The sequence below is a fragment of the Patagioenas fasciata genome, chromosome 2 (assembly GCF_037038585.1).
Source record: "Patagioenas fasciata isolate bPatFas1 chromosome 2, bPatFas1.hap1, whole genome shotgun sequence".
Lineage (NCBI taxonomy): Eukaryota > Metazoa > Chordata > Aves > Columbiformes > Columbidae > Patagioenas > Patagioenas fasciata.
In genome coordinates, this window is record NC_092521.1 from 56,393,282 (window position 1) to 56,416,008 (window position 22,727).

Consider the following 22,727-nt stretch of genomic DNA (forward strand, 5'->3'; position numbering starts at 1 on the left):
TTACATGTAAAGAATAGTTTCAAAATTCTTTGACCATAGAAAATGTAAATTCTTACAAACGGAATATCTCTTAGGAATTTTGTTGAAATAAATAGATTCCTAAAATGAGATTTCATGTCTTTATTTGACATTTGTCCTAACTTCTCATCAATCCTTTTGGGAAAAGCCAGAATCAAGTTATAAAAATCAACCTTCTGTTTATCTCTGCAGTTTAATCATTTGCAAATTATCATTCTTTCTGATGGTGCTCATAATAATCTACTTCTGTAAGCACGTGTACATTCCACTGAATGCATTTTCCCAGTTATGTGTGTGGTTCATTTAGGATGATTAGGAATTACAGAGATAAGTCCTGGGTTGAGTATTCTGCGAAAGTTTTACGAAACGTTTGCCTTTGTGCAAATGTATATCTAGAAATGAAGATACTGCTTACATTCTTCTCATGTAGCAGTGTTGCTAAATTGAGAAAAATATGTACTTTAGCTGCTACTGATGTTTTTAATTAATTTGGTATTAAATAGTGCTAACTGCTGAATTGACAGGTCAAAAGGGGAAAAATAATTTGATGGTAAATAATTATGGAATATTTTTAATTAGTACTTTAAATGTGAAATTACGTTTTGCAGTAGAAACAAAACATAATAGATAGTTTTGGCATTTAGGATTAGCAACACAGACTATTGTGTAAAGTCATTCTCTGTTATTTCTGGTGTTACAAAACCAAGGATCATATTTTTTTAATTTGACTAATGATGATACAATGTGGAAAGCGAATGCAAGACTATTCCAGAACCAGTGAGGGAAATCTTACGGCGACTCTCACCAAAGGTTACATGTTACTTATCAAGCAGGATTTTTTTTCTTTTGCAATGCGGTCTTATTTTCCCTGATTTTTTTATTGTTGAAGGCATACAGCATGCATTGGTGGAGAAGCGAAATGTTAACCATCAGCCGAAAAAATGCCTGAATCCTGACAGCCATGCAAGTGTATTGCTAGACTTCAACAAAAAATCTTTGCAATAAGTTTTCAGTAGATTTTTTTTTTTTAGGTTTTTTTGCTTAATTGGAAATAAGAAAAGAAGGATTACCTTAAAGTATTTCAGTGAAACTGGAAATGACAGTAGAGAATGCCCATTTAGTCAAAATCTGAACACATCATAAAGCCCAATTGCGATAAAATGGAGATACATTATAATATGTGAGCCAAGGTAAAACTTGCGCTAGAAGCCTATAGGAAAGGGAGAACAGAACACTACGGGTACCAAATGTTTGGGTTAAGTTGGCTTTTTTGCAGAGAGCACTGATTAAGAATTGTAGGCAGAAACGCATATAGACCTTTCAGTCTCTCTCAACTAGAGCACTTTCAGTAATAAAACTTTCTTCTGCTCCTTGTCTATAGAAAAACAACAAACACACATAACTCTCATGCTAAATCTCTAAGATCCAACACCCTTTGTAATTTGAGCAGCTGTGCTAATTCTACAACAGCAACTATCTGATATCTATGAGCTCTTTTATCTTAATTACTGTGAGAGTGATGCTTAAGGTGTTGAGGCTGATTCACAGAGCAAAGATTCATTTCCATTATGAATGCTGGAAATCATGGGATGCTTAATTTTTTTTCATTTTATTCTGTCTAGTTTGGCTATTGCAAATTTGCTTCTTATCAGCAGGAAAACAGAGTTGTAACATACTCTTCTAGCTTAATTAGATGTTCATAAAATTGCAAAGGAAGAGGAAAACAAGTTTTCAGTGACTACATTCACTCCACCATATTGTGAGAAGTTTTCACTTGGCTCTTGCTGTGCTTTTGTTTTCTCCTTGACACTTTGCATTGTTAAAATCTGAAGATAAACCATCATAACCAAACTTGCACATTTGTTCCCCACCCATTTAAATACAGAATCAGAATATGTACTTTAAATTATTTATTCTCTGTCTCTTTGTGAAATGTACTCAAAAAGCATTGCCTTGGGCTTTGACATTGGGCTGCCATTGTCTTATAGCCATTTCAACCTATTTATAAGCCTAGTTTTATACCAGGTTTTGTTATTTGATTATTTGTTACAGTGCTCTTTAAATCATCTGCTACAGTTGCACACACTGACATGGCTCAAGTGAAATACTTTCCACGTTAAAGCTTTTTGTTGATTGAGAGATCTTTAGAATTTCAGAAATTGAATTAAGAAAGGATTCTTGAATGCCATAAAAAGTAATTAAAAATCGCTCTTTTATGTAATACTTTGTTGCAAAATACTGTAGAAGTCACAAGACATCATCAGTCAGGGCATTTCTATAATTGCTAGAGGGTCGGCTGTTATGGTTGTAAATTCTTATCAAGTGAATAAATTAGCTATTAAAGCTGACCTTTTTTCCTTCAAGTTTCAAAAGTTCCTCTTAAGAATGCCTAATTTCCTGTTAGGAATATATATCTTCTTTTCATTCTTCTATGCAGATGATTTGGAAAGCTTTATTTCTCTCCAAACTCTGTCTCCCTTCTCCCTCTCCCACCAGCTGTACAGTGGAATAGATAACCAAATTAAAACCAAAAATGATGACAACAACAGAACACAAATGAAAAAGTCCTCAGACACTATCCCTTATGTTGGAGGAAACTGCTTTTTAGTGCATCAAGTAAAGTTGTGTTGAAGACTATGTCTTGCTTAAGAGCTGTCATGTTAAGGGGAGGGAGTTCCACACCTCAGACAACCTCTGGTGATTTTTCTACAGCTTGACTGGAAGATCAGAGTCTCTTGCTCAGGATTATACCTACATCTACCCCCAGATCCTCACTGTCACCATGGATTGCAACCTTCCCATGCAGAGCTGCAGGACTTCTTGCCCTGAACTGCAGCACTGTAGCAGAGCCCACCTGGTTCTCCACAGCCTGTGGTAGCACCAGTGATGAGCCCACCACGGGTTTACTTGTGCTCTGCATGGAGAGCACATTGGCCAACTCCTTGTCTCTCCCTGGTCCATCTGCCTTCGGGCATCAGATGGATTCTGTCACTATCCATAGTCCTGAGATGAGCCTGTGGAGCCACAGCAGTTATTTAATACCACAGTTATTTAATACCACAGCTATTTAATACTATGAACCTGCTTGCTAGCCGGTACAGAAAATCTGTTAAATAGCTCCTCATAGGTTAGATCTCATCCAGATCATAGGAGGCTTAGTAATATGGGAGAAATGACATGTTCCAGAGGTTGGAATATGCCACTGATTTAAATCTTCAGCGCTCCTTAGTTGTGGGCCTAGACTAAACACATTCCTGAAGTGTTTAAAAGAAAATATCCATCTCTAAAGGTGGGCGATGCTGCATTTGATATAAATTGGAGTACATTCATGTTTTCCAGGCATTTTTTTTTCCCCAAAACCTGTATTCTAGCTAAAAAAACAAACATAAAACACAGAGCTGGGCAAAAAAGCGGTCATTGTAGTGAGCATGTTCCTATATCAGCTTCTTTCTTCTGGCAGGTTCTCTGGGCTGTAGTCAGATGCTTGTGAGGTTCCTGCTTCTCCTGGTGCTCTCCTTGTTGGTGGCTTCTCCAGAAAGGAATCTTTTCCCCACAGCACCTGCCTCATTTGCTGTTTCTCTTGTTTTCGTCACACATGCTACCCTTCTCCTGAAGCAGCCAGGGACACAGTTTCTACCCCTTTTGTCAGGCTAAATCCCCAGCTAAGCAATCTTCCGTTCCCTGGGATGTTTCAGTCAGAAAAACTGATTTGTCTCTTGCAGTAGCTATTTATTTTTGTCCTGGTACTCCACAGTTGAAGCGTTATGTTTCTGTTTCATAAGCCTGTTGCCCATAGTTCCAGTGGTTTTCTGAATCTGTCTTGAATATATAAGTTTAATATTAAAAATACTTCAGAAGTAGAACTTGTTTTCCCAAATCATCTCCAAAAGTCATTACTACTACATTTGAAACTTGCTTAGGTAATTGGGTTTATTGCATGGAAATTTGCAGATAAACTCACATTCACTGTGTATTTTATATTTTTCATAATTAATATGGCTATAATTGCTTTTAAAAAGGTTTATGTTAGCCATCTTGGGATAAATTTAAATGTTGAGACCTAGTAATTAAGTTTAAGTAACTGTGATTTTGTGATATTCTAAGAAAATTTTTCATATTTTTTTTAATTTAAATTTCTTTGCCTCTCAAATATGTTGCTAATTTTTCTATTCCTTGACATGTATCTGAATCTTTTAAATGCTCTTGCATCTGTTTGAGGATCCTCTCGTATTCCTCTGGAGACAGTGTGGTGGGACACCATGTCAGTATGAAAGTCTCTCCATATTGGAAAGCCAAAGCTTTTGTGGTTTAATTGGTTCATTTTTGTGTTTTGGGAGGGTTTTCATGTTGGTGTTGGTTTCAGAAACATACACATTTTGCAAGCAGATTTCAGGAGTTAGTGAGAAGGGACATGGGCAGAAATATTCTCAGTTCATATTTGTACTGTTCTTTAAGTTATCCAGTTGTTCAAATCACCTCCATAAACAGGTATTTCCATTAGCGTACTGTACTTTTGGCAGAATTATTTGTTTATTGCGGTCTGTTATTTATGTTAAAATACTGAAACAGATGTGGTGTTACAACAAAAAAAAAAAAAATCTTAACATTGGTATGGCAAATTCATAGAGTACGTGGTCCAAACTGTTCAGAAACTGAAAAGTGAAATGGAGCACTGGAACTGATTGCCCTGGTAGAATATTTAATAGTTTTTGGCTAACTGATCGAATAGTTAATATAATGGATAGCAATACACTGGTTTTCACTGCAGTGATCCAGATAACACAAAGACTGCTTTAAAAAAAATATAATTAAAAAATATATATAAAGAAAAGCTGTGAAGAGAAAATTCCTGAAGATAAAAGCATGCTGTACCTGTTTCAGCAAAAAATTAAGTTATATGCTGGCAAAGATGCATTGGAACTCTATTTTATGCTTGCCCTGGCTCTCTGAGTGATTTAAGCAAGATATATAATCCCAGATAAATTTAACCATCTGAAAAGTCAGAGTAATGATTTAATACAGAGTTATGACATGCTTCAGTTGCAGTTGAAGTACTTTGTGACCTGTGCATAAGAGTCATTTTGGAAGTGCACACAAGTTTTTCTTACTGTTTACACTTAGTAAAAGCTATGGAAAATACTTGTTTTCCATGGGATATCAGTGTAAAACTTAGTACTTAAATAATTTAATTAAAATGGATTTTTTTCTCATAAATCCTAAGAAGTCCAAGTTGTTTTGTAAAACCAAAGAGAATGAGATCAGTTGTCCCACTCTTTACTGCTGTGTTTAATTTAGCTCTGTTAAAGGTTTTGACTCTAAATCAAGTATAATGTAGTCTGTTCTTATGCATTGATTTGTGTTTTCCTTGGGCAATGCTAGTGCCCAAACCAAGACTGCACATCCCATGCTTGTGGTATCACCATCTCTCTCCTGGTTATAGAATCATAAAATGGTTTGTGTTGGAAGGGACCTTCCAAGGTCATCTAGTTCAACCTGCCTGCCATGAGCAGGGACATCTTCAACTAGATCAAGTTGCTCAGAGCCCCGTCCAGCCTGGCCTGGAATGTCTCCAGGGATGGGGCATCTACCACCTCTCTGGGCAGCCTGGACCAGTGTTTCACCAACCTCATTCTAAAAAATTCCTTTATCGTATCTGGTTTGAACTTCTTCCCTTTAGTTTAAAACAGGGGTGTCAAACTCATTTTCACAGGGGGCCACATCAGCTTTGTGGTTGCCTTCAAAGGGCAGAATGTAATTTTAGGATTGTGTGTAAGTGTAATAGTTACACTTATGTGGCCCTCGGTGGAAATGAGTTTGACAGCCCTGGTTTAAAACCATTACCCCTCGTCGTGTCACAACAGGCCCTGCTAAAAAATCTGTCCACATCTCTCTTACAGGCTCCTTTTAAGTACTGAAAGGCCACCATAAGGTCTTCCCAGAGCCTTCTCTTCTCCAGGCTGAACAACTCCAACTCACCCAGCCTGTCCTCATAGCAGAGGTGTTCCAGACATCTGTTTGTTTTTGTGGCCTCCTCTGGCCCCTCTCCAACAGGTCCATGTCTTTCCTGTACTGAGGGCTCCAGAGCTGGACACAGGACTCCAAACAGGATCTTCCCAGAGCAGAGCAGAGGAGCAGAATCAGCTCCCTCGACCTGCCGGTCACGCTGCTTTTGGTGCAGCCCAAGATACCGTTGGCTTTCTGGGCTGCAAGCGCATGTTGCTGGCTCATGTCCAATCCTTCATCCACTCGTACACCCAAGTCCTTCTAGGCAGGGCTGGTTCTCATGCTGTCCCCTGCTGGGCTCCCACCCTAAGGCTGAGGCAGGGGGCAAGGGTGTCTGTGCAGATCGCTGCTTCTCCTGGGGCAGTGGCCCTTGGGAACAGGGGGACGAGCATTTTCTGGGAGCTGGGCACACACCCTATGGGGTGGTCATGTGCCTCTGGGGAAAGCCAGCGGTGGCCTCTCTGTCATCCTCTGGCTTGGGCATCCTCATGGTTTGGCATGAAAGCGTGGGAGCCCTGGGTTAGGCAAGAGGTGCCTTCTTTTTTTCACAAGCCATTAGGGAAAAGTCCATGCATCCACAAATAAAGTTCATACTTTTCTTCTAAGACTGTTAAGATGCTGATACTAAATATTCTGGCTGTGGAAGAACAGAGTGGATGATGATGCACAAATAGGTGTGTTAACCATACATGTGCTAATTTTAAAAATATGGTTCTTTTCTGTTAGATTTTTGATTAAGTCTGAGGAGTAGCAGAATAAGAAAGATGACAGAAATGTTTTCAGATTTTCAGCACTTTATCTGTTTACTTAATGTTTTAACAAGAGGGCTGGAAGATGGATGTGAATACTTCTGTTTTATGACATGTAATCGAATGATATGGTCATAGAGCATCTGTTTTCTCTAAGGTTTGTTAGATAACCTGTAGGTTTTCTAACTTAGTTCCTGGAAATTTTGTCTTTCGTTTTGCTAAGAACATTATGAGCAGATATCATTACAGTTGCTACATGGGAATAACAGTGTGATATAGCAGTAAATTACATTTGGGAGTTGCTAATGTGGCTATAAATCTACAAGCAGAAAATTTCCAAGCCAAAGTTTGACTCTGCATTTTAGAATGTACCAGATTTATACTGCACTAAAGGAGAGTGATGTTATATATACAGAGGGATGTTTTAATTGTTCTTTAAGTTGCCATTGGAATGTCTTGATTTAAATTAATGATCAAATACATAAAGTTCAGTAACATTTAGAAATTGGTTACTGTGGATTATGTTTGCAAAGAGAAATATTTTGAGGAGTAAAATTTAACAAGGACCAGTTGCATGTATAAAAACAAAAAATAAACATAAAATAAAAATTGCAAGATGTTAGGCTGATGAGGGAGCTTGCAGGATGTCACCATATAATCAAAAAGTTTAATAACCATTTTGCTTAGTCACAGGGAAAATAATGTATTAAAATGTGATACCAATCAAATTTCTTCAAGGCCTTTCTCCACTTACATCTCTTAAGTTAAATTCATATATACTTGCTAGTGTATATGTTGATGGATCAAGGTAGTATAGCCATATATTCTGACCAAAGGAGTCTTTCCACCAACATAATCATGCTTTCTTTTTGAATGATGCGATTAAGCTATCAGAAGTTCTCTCCTATGAAATATTTGTGTTCATACTATGTTTTTGCTCTTACACTGCTGCTATTTCACAGGTATGACTTTCTCAAACACCAATCAAGTATAACTATTCTGAAAACACCAAACCAAAACAAAACAATCAGGCTACAGCTTTGTTTGTTTGGGATTTTTTAAATACATAAAAACTCTGTTGCTGTTACCCAACAAAGATATCTATTTTATGCCAAAGATTGCATTTATTTAATGATATTCCATCACACCTTTGTAGTCCTTTCTATCTGTAAAAAGGATGACATTTTTTCTGTTGCCACTCTGTTGTCTACAGTCTTTTTAAGAACTTAATGCAATCTTCCTTTTGGAAATGTTTAGTTCTTTCAACTTGCCTGAAGCCAGCTGACAGGAGCCACTTAACATTTTTGATGAGCTATTATATTAAGTCAGTTCAGTTAGCTGTCTAATCTTTGGCATCTGTTTTAGAAAGGCCTTTATAATCTGCACAATTGACATGTGGCAAATACAAAAATACATATTCTGGCTGCCTGTTGCTGTACTGAAACACTGAAGTGTCTCTTGAATCCTGTTAGCCAGTTTATTTCAGAAGCAGCAGATATGTTTATCTTGTTGCTTACTTCCAGAGGGAAAACTGCTTTTCGGTGTTCTCTTGATAATAGGTATTTTTTAGTTTACCAGCTGTAGCGTTAGAAGTATACCTAGTAATGAACCAGACAGTAATTGTGTGTTAAGGGACTGTCAGCATTGACTTCTAATTTACAAGCGTATAATAAACAGATATGATCACAGGTCAATTACTGACAAGGGACAACTGTGTTTATTTATGCTATTTTAAGGTTTCCTTGCACACCTGCATTTTTTTCTTTGTGTACTAGATTCTGTAGCTGTTGTTGATCAACTAGGGCAGTGTGATTGCCTTCTTGTTTCTGCTAGAAATGCAGAAATAAGGTATTGATGGGTGTCCACAGCAGTCACCATTAACAGAAGTTTAAGACTGCTGTTGTGCTAAAATGCTGTTTTAAGAAGCCAGTGTTTTCACAGAGTTTTTAATGATTGTTCAGGGGAGACCGGCAGTCTCTTCAGGCTGTATTGGGGGGACGGTTCTGCCAACCCACTCACCAAGAGCAAACAAGGGCACTTGGCCAGTGTCCGTATTGAAGGTACTGGTGTGCAGGGATCAGCAGAGTGCAGAATTGTCCTGAAAGTAAGTGGCAATCACTGTCTTTCCTTGAGGAGAAATTGGGGAAGAATCAGGCAGTCCTCTCAGCTTCCTTTTGGTAGCCTTGATATGGCACTAGCATTTAGGCTCCAGCCTATCCCAAAACTAAGTCAGTGCTTGGAAAGCCTTGCCCTGTCTGTGATGCCTGAAGTTGCTCATGGCTGTTGGAGCCTTTCGTGAGAGTTACAGTTTATGTACTTGCATAATAAAAGCATCAGAAGGTTCACATTAATATTGGGGTCCTATTGCACCTGGTGTGTGAGCATGTGAAAGCAAAACATCCTCTAACCTTGCTGAGGTTTGCTGCCATGTGCTCAGTGCAGAGCCGTTCTGGGTTGGAAACCGTCCATCACTGAAGGACAGAGCGAAACACTAGGCTGCTTGGATAGACATTCAGAAACTAGAAATTGTACGAATACAATGCATTGAAGAGCCAATTAATTAAAATACAGGGTGTTTCAAAAAGGCGGACCCAGTTTGAAATCACTGTGTCTTTGAAACTGGCTCCATCTTTTTGAAACACCCTGTACTTGACTATTCTCTATCAGTTTTGAAAACGGTTTGTAAAAAGGCAATAAATGTGTTAGAGAATTAAGATAAATTTTTATAATGATTTCTGAGCAACAAAAATAGTAGTTTATATAGGGGATGTGAGTGTCCCTTAGTTTTGAATAGAAAAGTCATAAAATTCTGTGATGTGGATCATTATTCTCATTTGAAGTTCACTCTGCTCTTTAGCCACATTTTATTATAGTTTCTTTTAAAAAAACCTATGTGAAAAAATAGGACTCTAACAAAAGGATAATAGGCAAAAGGCTTTCTTATTTAGTTCCTCTTTTAAATGCAGCATACAGTTTCGAAGTGTGATGCTGTAGAAAGAAATCTTGAAAGCAGAGTTTTAAAGTGAGTTTGTTCATCTTACAAACTCAATTTGTCATGATCTTACCTATACAAATAGCTTATATGTATATTTATATATGTATATATATCAAATGATTGCTTAATTAAATTGTATTGCATTAAAAACAAAAATCGATCTATAAAAAGTAGGTAAGAAAGCCACAACTTGAAAATAGGAACTATTTTATATGAGGAAGGCATTTGTTTTAATTAAATGTATCATACACCCAACCTGACTGATCAATGAACTGATTGGAGTCTCAAGTTCTCTAAGTCAATACATATGGTTTGTTTGTTTGTTTTTCATTGAAACAGCTTTTCATTTTTATACTTAAAATGAATTGTTTGCTTTAAATGTAGATGTTCTCCAGATATACTAGGACTATTTCATAGTGTTAAGGTTAGGACTTGGTAAAACTCATAAAGAATTTCATTTCTGGTATGCAGATATTTTCTGGTTTAACTACATAAAAGGTCTATGGTGGAAATAATGAAGAAGGCACATCAGTAGTGAAATGCACTTCAACCTGCAAAATGAGAAAAAGTGTGGATGAATAAACAATGGATCAGTGTGCACACAGGGAGGAAGAGAAGGTTGTGGTTGGGGTGTTTTTATTTGTTTAATTACAAGTAACTACTGGTGATTTTACTACCTTCTGTTCTCAGAAGTTCATGGTTGCTTAAAAGCTGTACTCTACAACGCATCTGCTCCTAATGTCCCTCATGGCGATATTTAAAGAGTCAGGAATAGCCTGTATGCTTTTGTAGCCCAGCCGTATCTTCTCTTTCAGTCTTTCACAGGAAACAAGAGATCCCTCCAGCCCGAAGAAGAAGCTGAGAGGGGATCTCATTTACGCTTACAAATATCTTACAGGTGGGTGTCAAGAGGATAGGACCAAAGTCTTTTCAGTGGTGCCCAACGACAGGGTGAGGAGCAGCAAGCACAGACTGAAACCTGGGAGGTTCCATGTAAACACGAGGAGAAACTTTGAGGGTGCCAGAGCACTGGAACAGGCTGCCCAGGGAGGTCGTGGAGTCTCCTTCTCTGGAGACATTCAAGACCCACCTGGACACATTGCTGTGTGATCTGCTCTGGGTAAACCTGCTTTAACAGGTGGGTTGGACTACATGATCTCCAGAGGTCCCTTCCAACCCCAACTATTCTGTGATTTCTGTGGAAAAAAAAGTTTGTGGAATGGAGCTTCCCTAGAAACTGAGAGTGATTGCTGCTGGAAGAAGTTATTTCTCTGTTTCATTTTAGAGTCAGTTGGTCAGGTTTTATAACAGATGGCAACAAAACTCCTTGTCTGAATTGTCCTCACATCATTTCAAGGCCTTGCTCACAATTTATGTGTATCTATCTACGGTTTTCTCCCCAGACCAAATTGAATTATGTTAGTTCACATTCTTCTTCTGCCAGGTATAACATCCAGTAGCCCATTTTTGCTCATGTATGTGGTAGCAGCCATCTTGCATGGAGGTTGCTGATGGCCCTGTGGTGGCCCTGACAGGCTCTGTGGCACAAGTAATATCTGAAGGAAGCTGGGGAAGGAGGTGCAGAGAAGCTTGTTGGGGCCTTGTATGGTGGTCTTGTCTCAATTGCAGCAGGTTGGGGCAGATCCTGTATCAAAGACTTCAAATTCACTGGTTCTATATTTTACTTCAGCAGGTGATACTTCAGTTGGTGGCAGTTTGATTTTAATTAATCTGAAGAAATGTATTTCCTACAACTTCCGACGCAAGCATGAACCATTTCTTTCTGTTTAAGGAGCTCTGGCAATATTTGCCTTTTAAACTGAGGGAATTACCTGTTTTTATTGTTTCACTCAATTCCATTATTTTATCTCTTGTCCATGCTTCAACATCACGTATTGAGATTCATTAAGTTATTTGGCAGTCACAGGATACTAATCATCTGTTTACAATATTGATCAGCAGCTTTCATGTTAGATTACATTTGAAGTGAGCAATAATCCTGCAGCGAATAGTAAATAAAAGACTGGGAAGAAAGGGAAGAAGTTAGCTTAGGCTCTATAAAGGATTTTTTGAGGTACCCTGGAAACGTCTGCATCTCAGTAAGCTGGGCCACTTTAACAGCTTCCAGCTCTGAAATGCCAACGAATTTCCCATCCACAAGTGTCATTATCTCTAGTCACCTATATACATAGAGATTTGTATTCCTACAGATACAGATTTCTTTTCAATTCTAGGCAGTTTCTGAGCTGCAAGAATATTTATGGGCTAGTAAAAAGTACTTTGTTTCTGATGCCTCAGCAGTTTCATTTGTTACTGAATACACATTCTTGCTATATTATACATATTAGGATGTTATTATCTCAGATCTTCAAGGTGACATACTTTGCAGAATGGAAATTAAGAACTAAGCACTAGGAATGAAAGTGTTTTCTGCAGTCGGTAGCTAGATTTCATCTGAATTAATCTGAAAAGTTTGATTTGTGGGGATCATTAGCACTAGATTCATAGGGGCTAGCACTGTGAGAATGAAAATTATGTAAAATGTGACCAAGATTTACATAAAAGTCTGTTACTTTTCAGAACTTTACTAAGACACCTTAGTTTTACTGAATAATAAGATACACTAGTTCTGCATCTATACAAGTTATGAGCACATGTCTTCAAACGATGGGATTCCTTTGAGATATATTACGTTCAGATAGTCAAAATCCCTAGTTTCTGCAGTTGTATCCACAGTCTTTTTCCAGAATAGCTCTTCAAGGCAACAGTTGTCAGAAAAGACAAAAAAATCTTTCCTTTAGAATCCTTATTCATATACTTACATCTACATTTGTGGTTGTTAATTTACAAATATTTGTTTGCTGAAATTCAACTTTAGTTGCAGAGAAAAACTTGTATTTCCTTTTCCTACTGTTTTAAATATTTCAGAATGAATGAGTTCCTGTCTTGAAGCTAGTCTTATCTTTTGCGTGTGGATGAGGACAGGAGAAGGTGTCAAAGAGGACAGATAAAGTTGAAGAATTTAAATAAAACTTGTGCAGAAGAGTAGGAAGCTAAAGAGATCTGGCAGCAGCAGGCTGGCTTTTCCATTGCTTTTGGATTTAATTACGGGAGTTGCTTAAGTTGTGGATTCTGCCTGTTAGTCACATGGTGTTGCCAGCATTTATTTCCTAATCAAATCTATAAAAGGAAATGAGAGTTCTTGGTCCTTGCAAACCACTTATCAGGTAGGAAATCACTTACAAATAATGAAGTGCATACTAGATCATGAAATAGTTCTTGATGTATGACCTTCAAAACTGGTGTAAGGAAAACAGTTGAAGCTGTGAGCAGTAGAAACTTCTCAAACTGGAACAATTATAAGACGCAGGCTTGTGTTTTTTCAGCTCGCTTGGTGATTGTCTTCGCTATGGAACTGTGTTTACAGAAGCAGCAGGAGTTCCTTATGGGCAGGGACAGGAGAAACTGCCTGGGGAGCTGGGAGAGCCGCAGCCCTCAGCTTTGTACCCCACCATTCTGACTTCATTGGGGATATCCCCACCATCCAAGTTATGGAAAGTGAGGCAGACTTGTAAGAAGGGCTGAGAGCACGCCAGGAGTAACTTGCATAGCGGTGAGGTTCTCATTGTTGAAAGGTGACAAAGTGAACATTTAGCTTTATATTTTCAAAACAGCAGGCAAGAATTAACTACGTGATTTTCACTACTCAATGAAATAACAATCCACCAGAGGATCCCCATTTTTTCTATAGATTTGTGCCCAAGTGCATTGTGGCATGGAAAAGACAGCTGCCTTACTGTGCAGCTAATAAATGTGATCAGATACAATACTACTCAAGATTTAAAACTGTAGGGGATTCAGATCCAACTCTATGTTGCAGCATGTAAGTTACTATAATTGGCTTGTGTTAAAAAAAAAAAAAATCTTAATCATCTTTCCCTCTGTGAAGTGCGTGGAGTTTACCGATTTATGATACATGTCTTATAGCAATACTTCTCTCTTCCATGACAGTCCCTTCATCAGGGATTGCAGGGTGATTTGTCCGTACTCACCAATTGTGTAACACATCTGTAAGTACATTGTGTTTTTGTGGGTTTTTTTTTGATGAAGAGCTTTCTGTGCACTCAGGTAGAGGTTCTAACATCGACAAAATCAAAATACCTTGGAGGAAAAGGATGTGTGTGAGCTTTGCATCCTGGGCACAACACAGTATTTGGGCACTAAGTAATTTGCTCAAATTGTTTCTCCTACTTCCCTTAGTAGAGAGCTTGATGTCTCCCTCTAAATAGCAGGCAGGCAGCAGCATTCAAGAATTTATGATGGCAGACTGAAAGTTGAAATACGCAATTAAAATGGAAACTAGAAGATTGAATCAGAGGTTTTTGTTCTAAGTGTGATAAAATCTTCATTGTTTAGCTCAGAAAAAAAAAAAAAACACTATTTAATAAGTAGTGAAGAAAAAACATGGAATTGCTCTTTGACATATAATGCCTTTTTGTCTTCAAAGGCTACCTTATCTGCAGTGCTGGTCCCAAAGTATTGCAAAAACACAAAATCGTGGGGTTTTTGGCTTTGCTAGTATGATCTAAAGAACTTTCAGACTTCAGTGTTTGACACATGTGAGTTTGAAAGATATATTAATATTTTTCTCAAACCTTGTAGATGGGTTATGTGGTCTACAGTAGTGAACTTGTTGATTTCTATAAGATAAAATGGCATATGGAGCATGTTTCTAGCAAGCAGAAACAGAACTGACGAGGCATTCAGGCTTATACCTTAACTGTACACACTTCTTGGAAATGTAGTGTAGAGTAAGAGCTTAAAAGACAAGTCACAAAAATAGTTCAAGAAAGGGACATAGAATGTACTGTGCTGGTTGCATTCCTGGTTTTTGAACATTGTCAACGAGCTCCACAGCTCGTATACTTTGTCTAGATGCAGTGGCATGTGGTAGCTATATGAAAATGCTGCTTTTATACCTTTATAAATGCTGTCTGTTTACCCAGCCTCCTTCCTTACACTTCCAAGTTGGACAAGATTCTCCTAGGAGTTAATAAACTAATTTTGTTTTCTTGGAACACAAGATGCACCAAGACCAGCGTGTTCTGTGAAGGTGGTATTTACCATCCTCCCATGTTTGGTTCTAATGAACTGAGGTTGTGCTTAGTGCAAACCGATCGTGCTTCAAGGCTGTTACTTCCAGCCTAAAAAAGGCAAAACAAGTCAAATGAACAGGGAGAGGAGGTAGATCTGGATGTATTATTCTGTAACTCTCTTTGATAGATCCACAGTTAGGTTTTGGAGGAGGGTTAGAGGCCAAACTGCTGCTTTGCCTATCAGAATGAGTCACTAACTAGCAAAGTAATTGCGTTGATTATTGCACACCCACAAATTACAACAAAGAATACCTTGCAGGGGGTGGAGGTTCTACTTTTCCTAAAGGTTTCTACATAATTAATCTCCTGTAAGTGCTGGTGCTTTAGGAACATCTGAACCCTACTGTTAAGCATGGTCCTTGCTTGCACATGGTTTCAGTGTTTCCCCTGCCCTTGCTTGGGTGCTAATGGAGGTTTTGACACCGCTGCCTGCCGCTGGAAAAATTCAAGTCATGTATTCTGCTTTTGTTTTTAAATTGTAACTCTGTTTGCTTGTCTTTGTGGGCATTAGGAGTTTGAGCAGCTGCATTTTGTATACCTACAGCAAAACAGCTCCCTTGTTAGGCAGAGCATTTCATAAAGGATTAAGAAGAGAAGCTGACTGAGCCACAGGGGACACTTTTGTCTCACAAACGAGAGTCTGATTATCAAGAGACTACCTGTTTGTGGAAGAGGTAACTGAGCAGGCTTCCTTCCCTCTTAGCTGTCTTACATGTTACTTTACCCCATAATTTCTGCATTAAGTCCGTTACAAATTTTTATTCCTACATCTTACAGTTGCACTCAGTAGATGTTTGGGAGGGAAGAGTATTTTTAATAGAAGATGAGTAGCTACACTTGACACAAGCAAACCAGTAATAATTTGAGGCACTGGGGCACATCGTTGCTCGTTCTCCATTCTGGGCTTCTTGTAACATCAGTTTATAACCATCTCAGTTAAACACTGGGTTAAGATTCAAATTTAAGTCAGAATCTTAAAATTAAGATGCTCTATGCAACGCCTCTATATACAAGATTATTTAAATAACTTTTTAGATTTTTCTTTTTTTTCTGTAAGACCTTGAGTCTTGCATTCCAGAGAAAAGGCTGGGTAGTGAAAGAGAAATACTATACAGCAAATAGCAATAAAAGGTTGCCTACTTGATTTGTTGCATAGCATAGAAGTACCTTTTTTTATTCTCATCATTCACCTTGAAGCTCCAGTTATTATTCCCTCAAGTTTATTCACTCAGCAAGTTTGCATTATCACTTTTATTGTACATTATTTGTAGTATTCTTAAAACAAAAAGCAGATGAATTATTCTTTGCTACATATGAAGAAATCTTAGCTGTTGAATTATATTGAACTGCCATTGGTTCTTTGATCAGTTTTGTATCTATCTAGTGATTACATTGATCAGCATGTGTGTTTAGAAACATAGAGATTTTCTCTGTTGTTTTTGGGTTTTTTTCCCCTTCATTCTTAAGAGTTAAGTTGTAGAGAAAGTTCAATTTCAAGCAAAATCCAGTCACAACAGCAATTTTGGGAAAGTTTTACTGAGATTCCAAGTACAGAAGCCTTTAATTAACAGGAAAATTAATATCAAGAAAGAAACAGAACCTAATGCATCGAAGAATGGAACTCTTAAATTTAAATTGCTCAAATCTTAATCTGAGTATCTGGGAATCTGAGTTTGCAGTGAATAGAGGAAAAGGGCTTCCTCGGAGCTCTCGGGAAGCGGGAAGAGTGCTATGCTGGAGTCCTGGTCATCTCTCCCAAGCCGTGCTGCTGCCCATCTTCCCCTGTAACACACAGCACAGCATCCCGCTGCTCGCTGCTGCCGCGCTCGGAGGCTTTGGCTGCAAGCTCATGGATCCAGTTCAGTTTTGAGCTCAGATGTGCTACGCAGAAAAGGATGCTTAAAAGGATGTTGTTTGGATTGCGGAGTCAAGCACATCATGTTTAGAAAACCCTGAAAGTAGTTTGCTTATGCAGCCTTAATTTGCCTCCACCGGGTGTCATCCTTATGGTATTACAGTATTATCTATCAGCTGTCATTCTTTTATTTCGCAACACTTTAATTTCACCGTGGGAGACTGGGAATGCCCGTACACTCTCTGCCCTGGGGAAAGTATGAGTGGGGTACACCCTGCTCAATAGGGGGACACCTGTCTCCCTTCCCGTATATATTCGGTGGATCATCTTGCACTGCAGTCATCACTTAAAAGTCTGGGAGGTGTTAGGGTGGGAATTCTAAATGAATTGCATGATTTACTCTTTGTTTGGTTAAAGTATGGGAGAGAAGAAGTAGTAACTGAAATTCAGAATAGAATTGATGACTTCATTTCACACTCATGATGACAGAGCTATGAAAATGTGTAATGTTTGCCACTTTAAATGCTTGTCAGGCTAATCAGACGGGTTTAATCTGTGATTTAGGTGAGAAATTGTCTTATGGGCCTGATTTTCAGGAGGAGAGGAGCATGAATTTTTGGCTTGAGGGAGATCGATCTTATTTCACGTTGATCTAAGCAGCTGTTTCCAGGTTTACGATACATTAACAGAAGAAATATGTGGAACAGAAAATGTAGTGGAGCCTTCCACATCCCAGTTTCTGGGAGTCTCAAAGGTGATATCAGGATAGCTATTAAATGTATGCTCCATCTGGAAACAAGACAGAAAGGAATCTTAATAGAATAAAAATTGTGTTCCTGACCTAACATGAACTTTTGTGGTTTGTAAAGCAACTGGAGGAAAAGTTCTGTTTCCAAAATACATAAAGATTTGTTCGTGAAGATATGTCATTGTTTAATCGTCACTAATATTTATTCCAAATTTAGGCAGCTGAAAAGTGAAACAAGTCCATTTTTTAGCTACTTGGAAATTTTTTATAGGAGTTATAAGGGGGAGGAGGTTTCTAAGGTAACCTTCCAATAAATACATTTATTTCCAAAATAAGTAAAATTAAATTTCAAGAACATGCTGTAACTTATGGTAGGACAAAGTTGAAAAACAGTGTTTTGAGACTTAGCTGTAGTGTGTCTGCATCTGTTATCTGTATTTGTTTCTGGGAATGTTTTGTATAGAAATATATTCCCTCCTTTTTTTTTTTCCAACCTAAAAATGTTACCTTGAAATAGGTGGGTAAAAATATTTCTACAAGACCTTTTTCAAAATATAATAAAAATAGAGTACTGTTAACATCAGTGATAACAACTCAGGGTGTTTCTACAGTTATGTACATCTTAACTGATTTTATTTGGACAAAAAAAAATCATAACTAGTTTATGTCACGCCATGATTTTAAAATGTGTGAATGCTGTAGCATAAATACATACACATATATATATATATATATATATATATATATATATATATAAAATGCACAAATATATATAGCAAAAATTATCTGCTATTGAAAAGGAAGCTCAGGGATGCGGGGCTGAGTTTTTTATATTGTCTCAGGAAGAGTGGAAAATTTTTGGATAATTTTGTATTAGTAAATATTTGAGATGTCACAACTTCATAACTTCATTTTGATCACAACAAAATTTTGGTATTGTATGGTCTAATGATCACTATAAATTCTTAGGTAACTGGTGTAGATTAATGTGTGTAAAGTAAAAAGTACCTGTAATTCACGAGACGTATAATTCATGAGACCCGAGACATCATCATTTACTTCTCCAATGCTCTAATTAAAATACTACATCAAAAATATTTGAGTGGTTTTATATGTGTATTAGTAGGTGCAAAGATTTGTATACCTCAGTCTCTAAGGAAGAGTTTGGATGAAAGAGCTCTGTTTTGTTTGGTTTTCATAAACATGTCACAATGAAGGTGTTTTTGTGCTTTCAGGCATAGTACATTACTTCTGGTTCTCTTCAGTATACTAAATATTTTTAGTAGATTTCATTGACTTTGATCGATAGAGGTCAGCTGCATGTGCTTGCAAAACAGGTGCATCAGATGGCCCTGGTGATTTTCATGGCCTTGTTTTCTTCTGACCCAGTTGAGGTTTCTTAAAAGACCTGACTCATGACTTTTAAGAACTTCTGAATAGAAGAAAATCTTAGTTTGGCTATCTCACAACGTAGGCTGCTAAGGTCACAACTTACTCTTAAAACCATTTTTGCGTTTTATTGACCTAAGGTAATGTGTTGTATGCAGTTCCCTGACTCTCAGAAGCATTAACTGAAAAGTTTCAGCGCATCTTCTGTCAGCTGGAGGAAGTCTGAACTCTCCATGCTTTGAATGACCCTGCAACGGGCATTGCCAAATGCGGCTACTGCCCCAAGAACACTGCAGCCCCAAGAGCAGGTGCTGCAGGTTTGGCTTAGCCCAAAGCTGGCACCTTCGTTAGCTCCCCAGCACCTGCGTGCCAATGAGGTGGTCATGGTTGGAGAGAGAGGTGACGGGCACTGGGGGCTACAGGAATGAGTCTTGGGGACTGGGGAACAGTTGCTGGAAAGCCAGTCGGGCCTAGGGTTTTGCAAAGGCTGGTGTGGTGACTGGATATTGTCCTGTGATGGGGAGTAGGTTGGGGTCCAGACATGTTTGGCACATGTAAGCAGGATCTTCCCGTGTGCTTGACTGTGTGCAGTGGGAGCCTTCAGCAGCTGAAGAGGAAAAAAATACTGAAGAACTTAGAGCAGATGAGAAAAGGGTTAAAAACAAGTGTGAAAAGTCAGATCATGGTATTCAGTGTCTTGAAATGAAGGAGGATTTTTCTGGAAGGCTTTAGTCACCTGGGAAAGAAGGATCGGGTAGCTGTGTGGGAGGCAATTTGCAGGCAAGTGTACTCCTCTGCAGTAGATCGGTACATTTTAATGAGGTAAGTATATTTGCTCCGTTTTATAGGATTTGCTTTGGACTAGAAGTCTGGAAGTAATTTTAAATAGACTGCTTTGAGATAATTTAATGGTCAGGTGAAAATATTTGAAGCATATAGCATGGGAACCGTGTGTTTACAACATATTTGTAGGGTCTCAGAAGTTGAGCTGAAAAGATTGCCTCTTTTCCAGAAGGGTTTTTTAAGAGTAAATAAAGCTCATACAGAGGATGTAAAAACAGAAGTGAAGTTAGAAACTGCTGTAGCTATGCTTTTTTTTTTTTTCACTTATTTATTTGCGTCTGCCGCCACCTCTCAGTCCATCCTACCCTGCAGGAAAGGAAGCTTTCACACTGTCATCTTGTTCCTCTTCCCATCCCCTTCCCATAGGCTGTGTGGGGCTGAATGGGGCTATTTTTTAGATACAGGTTCTCCTCAGAGATGGCCCTCCAGACAGGTGGCATGCATTCAGCTGATGCCCTAAATATCAATAATCAAACATAAACCTCAAGTTTGTGGAATGCTCTGTGTTTTCTATTGATCATTTAGACTTTTCCAGTTCCTTCTTTTTCTTGTAGTTGCGCTCTCTGTTATGTGTGTCCACTTTCTCCTTCTACTTATTTAGTATGATATCTTGCCCTTTCTTGAGCTTCTTTTTGCTTTCCTTCTGCTGTAGGAACAGAGAGTTTTTAATAGCCATAGCATAACTTCAAAAGGTGGATCTGCAGTGTTTTAAACAATCATTACATAAGTCGTTAAAATAACAAAGACAAAATAAACACATCCTCAGGATGGTGAAGAAATACGTTCCAAGGGTAGTATAAGCATCTGCCAATCTCCAGTGTCGCTTCCTCTCTTCTTCTAAGACTTTCCGTGAAGGTTTTTCATGCCTGCTTTAACATCTCCTTTTCTCTGCATTTTTGAAAACTTTTTAAAGAATGGGGTTTTTCTGCTTTTTTACATTGTGCACAATATAGTTGAAAGAAAAAAAAAGAAAGAAAAGAAAGAAAATCTTGTCTTGTGTTTTGCCTCTCCCTGAAAACGTCGCCAGCAGGCCAGAGGCAGTTGCTGAGGAGTGGAGTGTCACCTTCTGTGGCACCTCACAGGGTGACATGCAAGGCTGGGGAACCCATCCAGAGTAAAAGTGAACTCACTGTGCTGCCAAGATCTCTTAACTACAAACGTTGTCTTTTGAGGGGAGTTTTTGTTTCAGAAGAGGTGTGTGATGGGGCTGGCAAACAACTGCAGAAAGTTTCAGAATTCAGATATTTACACAACATTTTGACAGTGTTATGAAGTGAATAGTGGTGTTACAGCCAATTTACACAGAGCCAAATTGAACTGTGGAAAAGTCATTTGTTAGGTTTCACAAATTTTTGACTGACCAAAGGACTCTTGATGATTTAGCAGCTGTGTTGAGGTGTTAGAGAGATTACAACTTGTGTGTTTAAGCTGATGTACTGCTTCAACAGTTTGGTTTGAGGGAGAAAAGACTCAGTCGTATAACAAAGGAAATATTTATTTGTCTAACCATTCTTTGTTTGATTTTAGAAAGATTTAGCTGGAAAAACTCAGTTACAGTTTGGCTTCCCAATAATGTTATACCATAAAATGGACTCCCAGTTTGAAAACAAGCTGGGGCGTGTGGAGCTCCACAGCAGCAGCTGGAGGAGCCGGCAGGCAGGGTTGGACCTACTGTCCTGCGTGTGTGCCTTCTGTACAACAGAGCTATGGCTTCACCATCACCAAGTCAGCTTTGATTCCTCTTTCAAATCATTCTGAAATAAGCTTGCGGGCAGATATTTCTGGATGGGGATGCTTGGGATAGCAGCTTGGAAAGGCACATTGTGCCAGGCGGCTGTGTGGAGGAAGCGGTGTTGAACAAAAACTCTCAAAGTCTTGCAACCAAATTATTGTGTTGCATGAGAAAATACTGAGCAGTGGAAAGTTGTGTTTTTCAGGAAAAATTACACAATCTTTTTAAAGTTACAGACCGTTGGGGTTTTTTTTCTGGGAAGCTAATGTTTATAATCTGACCAGCTTTTTGCATAATTTTTAATCTTTTGCCATGACAGAAGCATAAATTCAGTTAAAAATTAAGTTTGTGTGCTTCTAAGTAACATTCATACCTACCGTAAATTTTATATATGGACTGGTATTTATTTTGAAGATAGTCTGCATTACAAGTTATGTACTGGAAAGTGTCAGCACCCTTATGTTCCATATATTTTACTGCAATTTTGCTAATAAATGTTTTTTGCTTTTCTTCTTTAAAGGTGTAATCTGTCATCCTGCAAAAGTATAAAGTGTGAAAGTTGGAGGGAGGGAGCAACGCATATAGATTAAGGATTGAAAAGATTGTGGGAAATGTTCTCTTATTTATTGCATTTTCAATTTTCAGGAATTCTTTGAACATGCAAAAAAGCTCTGGGATGATGAAGGCGTGAAGGCATGCTTTGAGAGGTCGAACGAATATCAACTGATTGACTGTGCGCAGTAGTAAGTATTTCTTTTTCTGCAATTAATAGCCAAGAATGCAATCATTTATAACAAATTAGAAAATATTGTTTTATTAGCAAGATCTGAGAGTTTCAGTGATTAACATTTTCATTTGCTGTAGAGCCCTGGCATGTATAGCAGAAGTAATTTATGGTTTTATCATAGTTTACCATTAGCATACAACTAAATATTTAACAGCTAATAAAGATGAGTATGAAAAGACATATTTAATATTTTTAGTATCTTTATTCCTTTTGAAATAAATTTATATAACATTATTTCAATTTAAACTATTACATTTTTAAAAATGTATAGCCAATCTAAGAAAAACGCTTTGTTTTAAATTCTGAGACTCAGCGCTGAAATTGCTCTGTATTTTCACATTCCATTAAAGCTTCTGATATTTTTACCTAACCAGATGCATACCTGCATTACCAATATATTTTCGGGTAAGGGGGAAATGATAAGCAGTATTGACTTAAAGATAGTAGTACAT

At 38.1% G+C, this 22,727-nt stretch overlaps 1 protein-coding gene across 3 annotated transcripts in view; it reads left to right on the forward strand.

Annotated features, from left to right (window-relative positions):
• GNAL (G protein subunit alpha L) overlaps positions 1-22,727 on the forward strand; it is a 194,883-nt gene that overhangs the window by 110,452 nt on the left and 61,704 nt on the right. For all 3 annotated transcript variants that reach the window (XM_065831666.2, XM_071804265.1, XM_065831667.2), the window contains one exon: positions 22,134-22,231. In XM_065831666.2, coding sequence (XP_065687738.1) covers positions 22,134-22,231 — 98 coding nt within the window. The remainder of the gene's footprint in view (positions 1-22,133; positions 22,232-22,727) is intronic.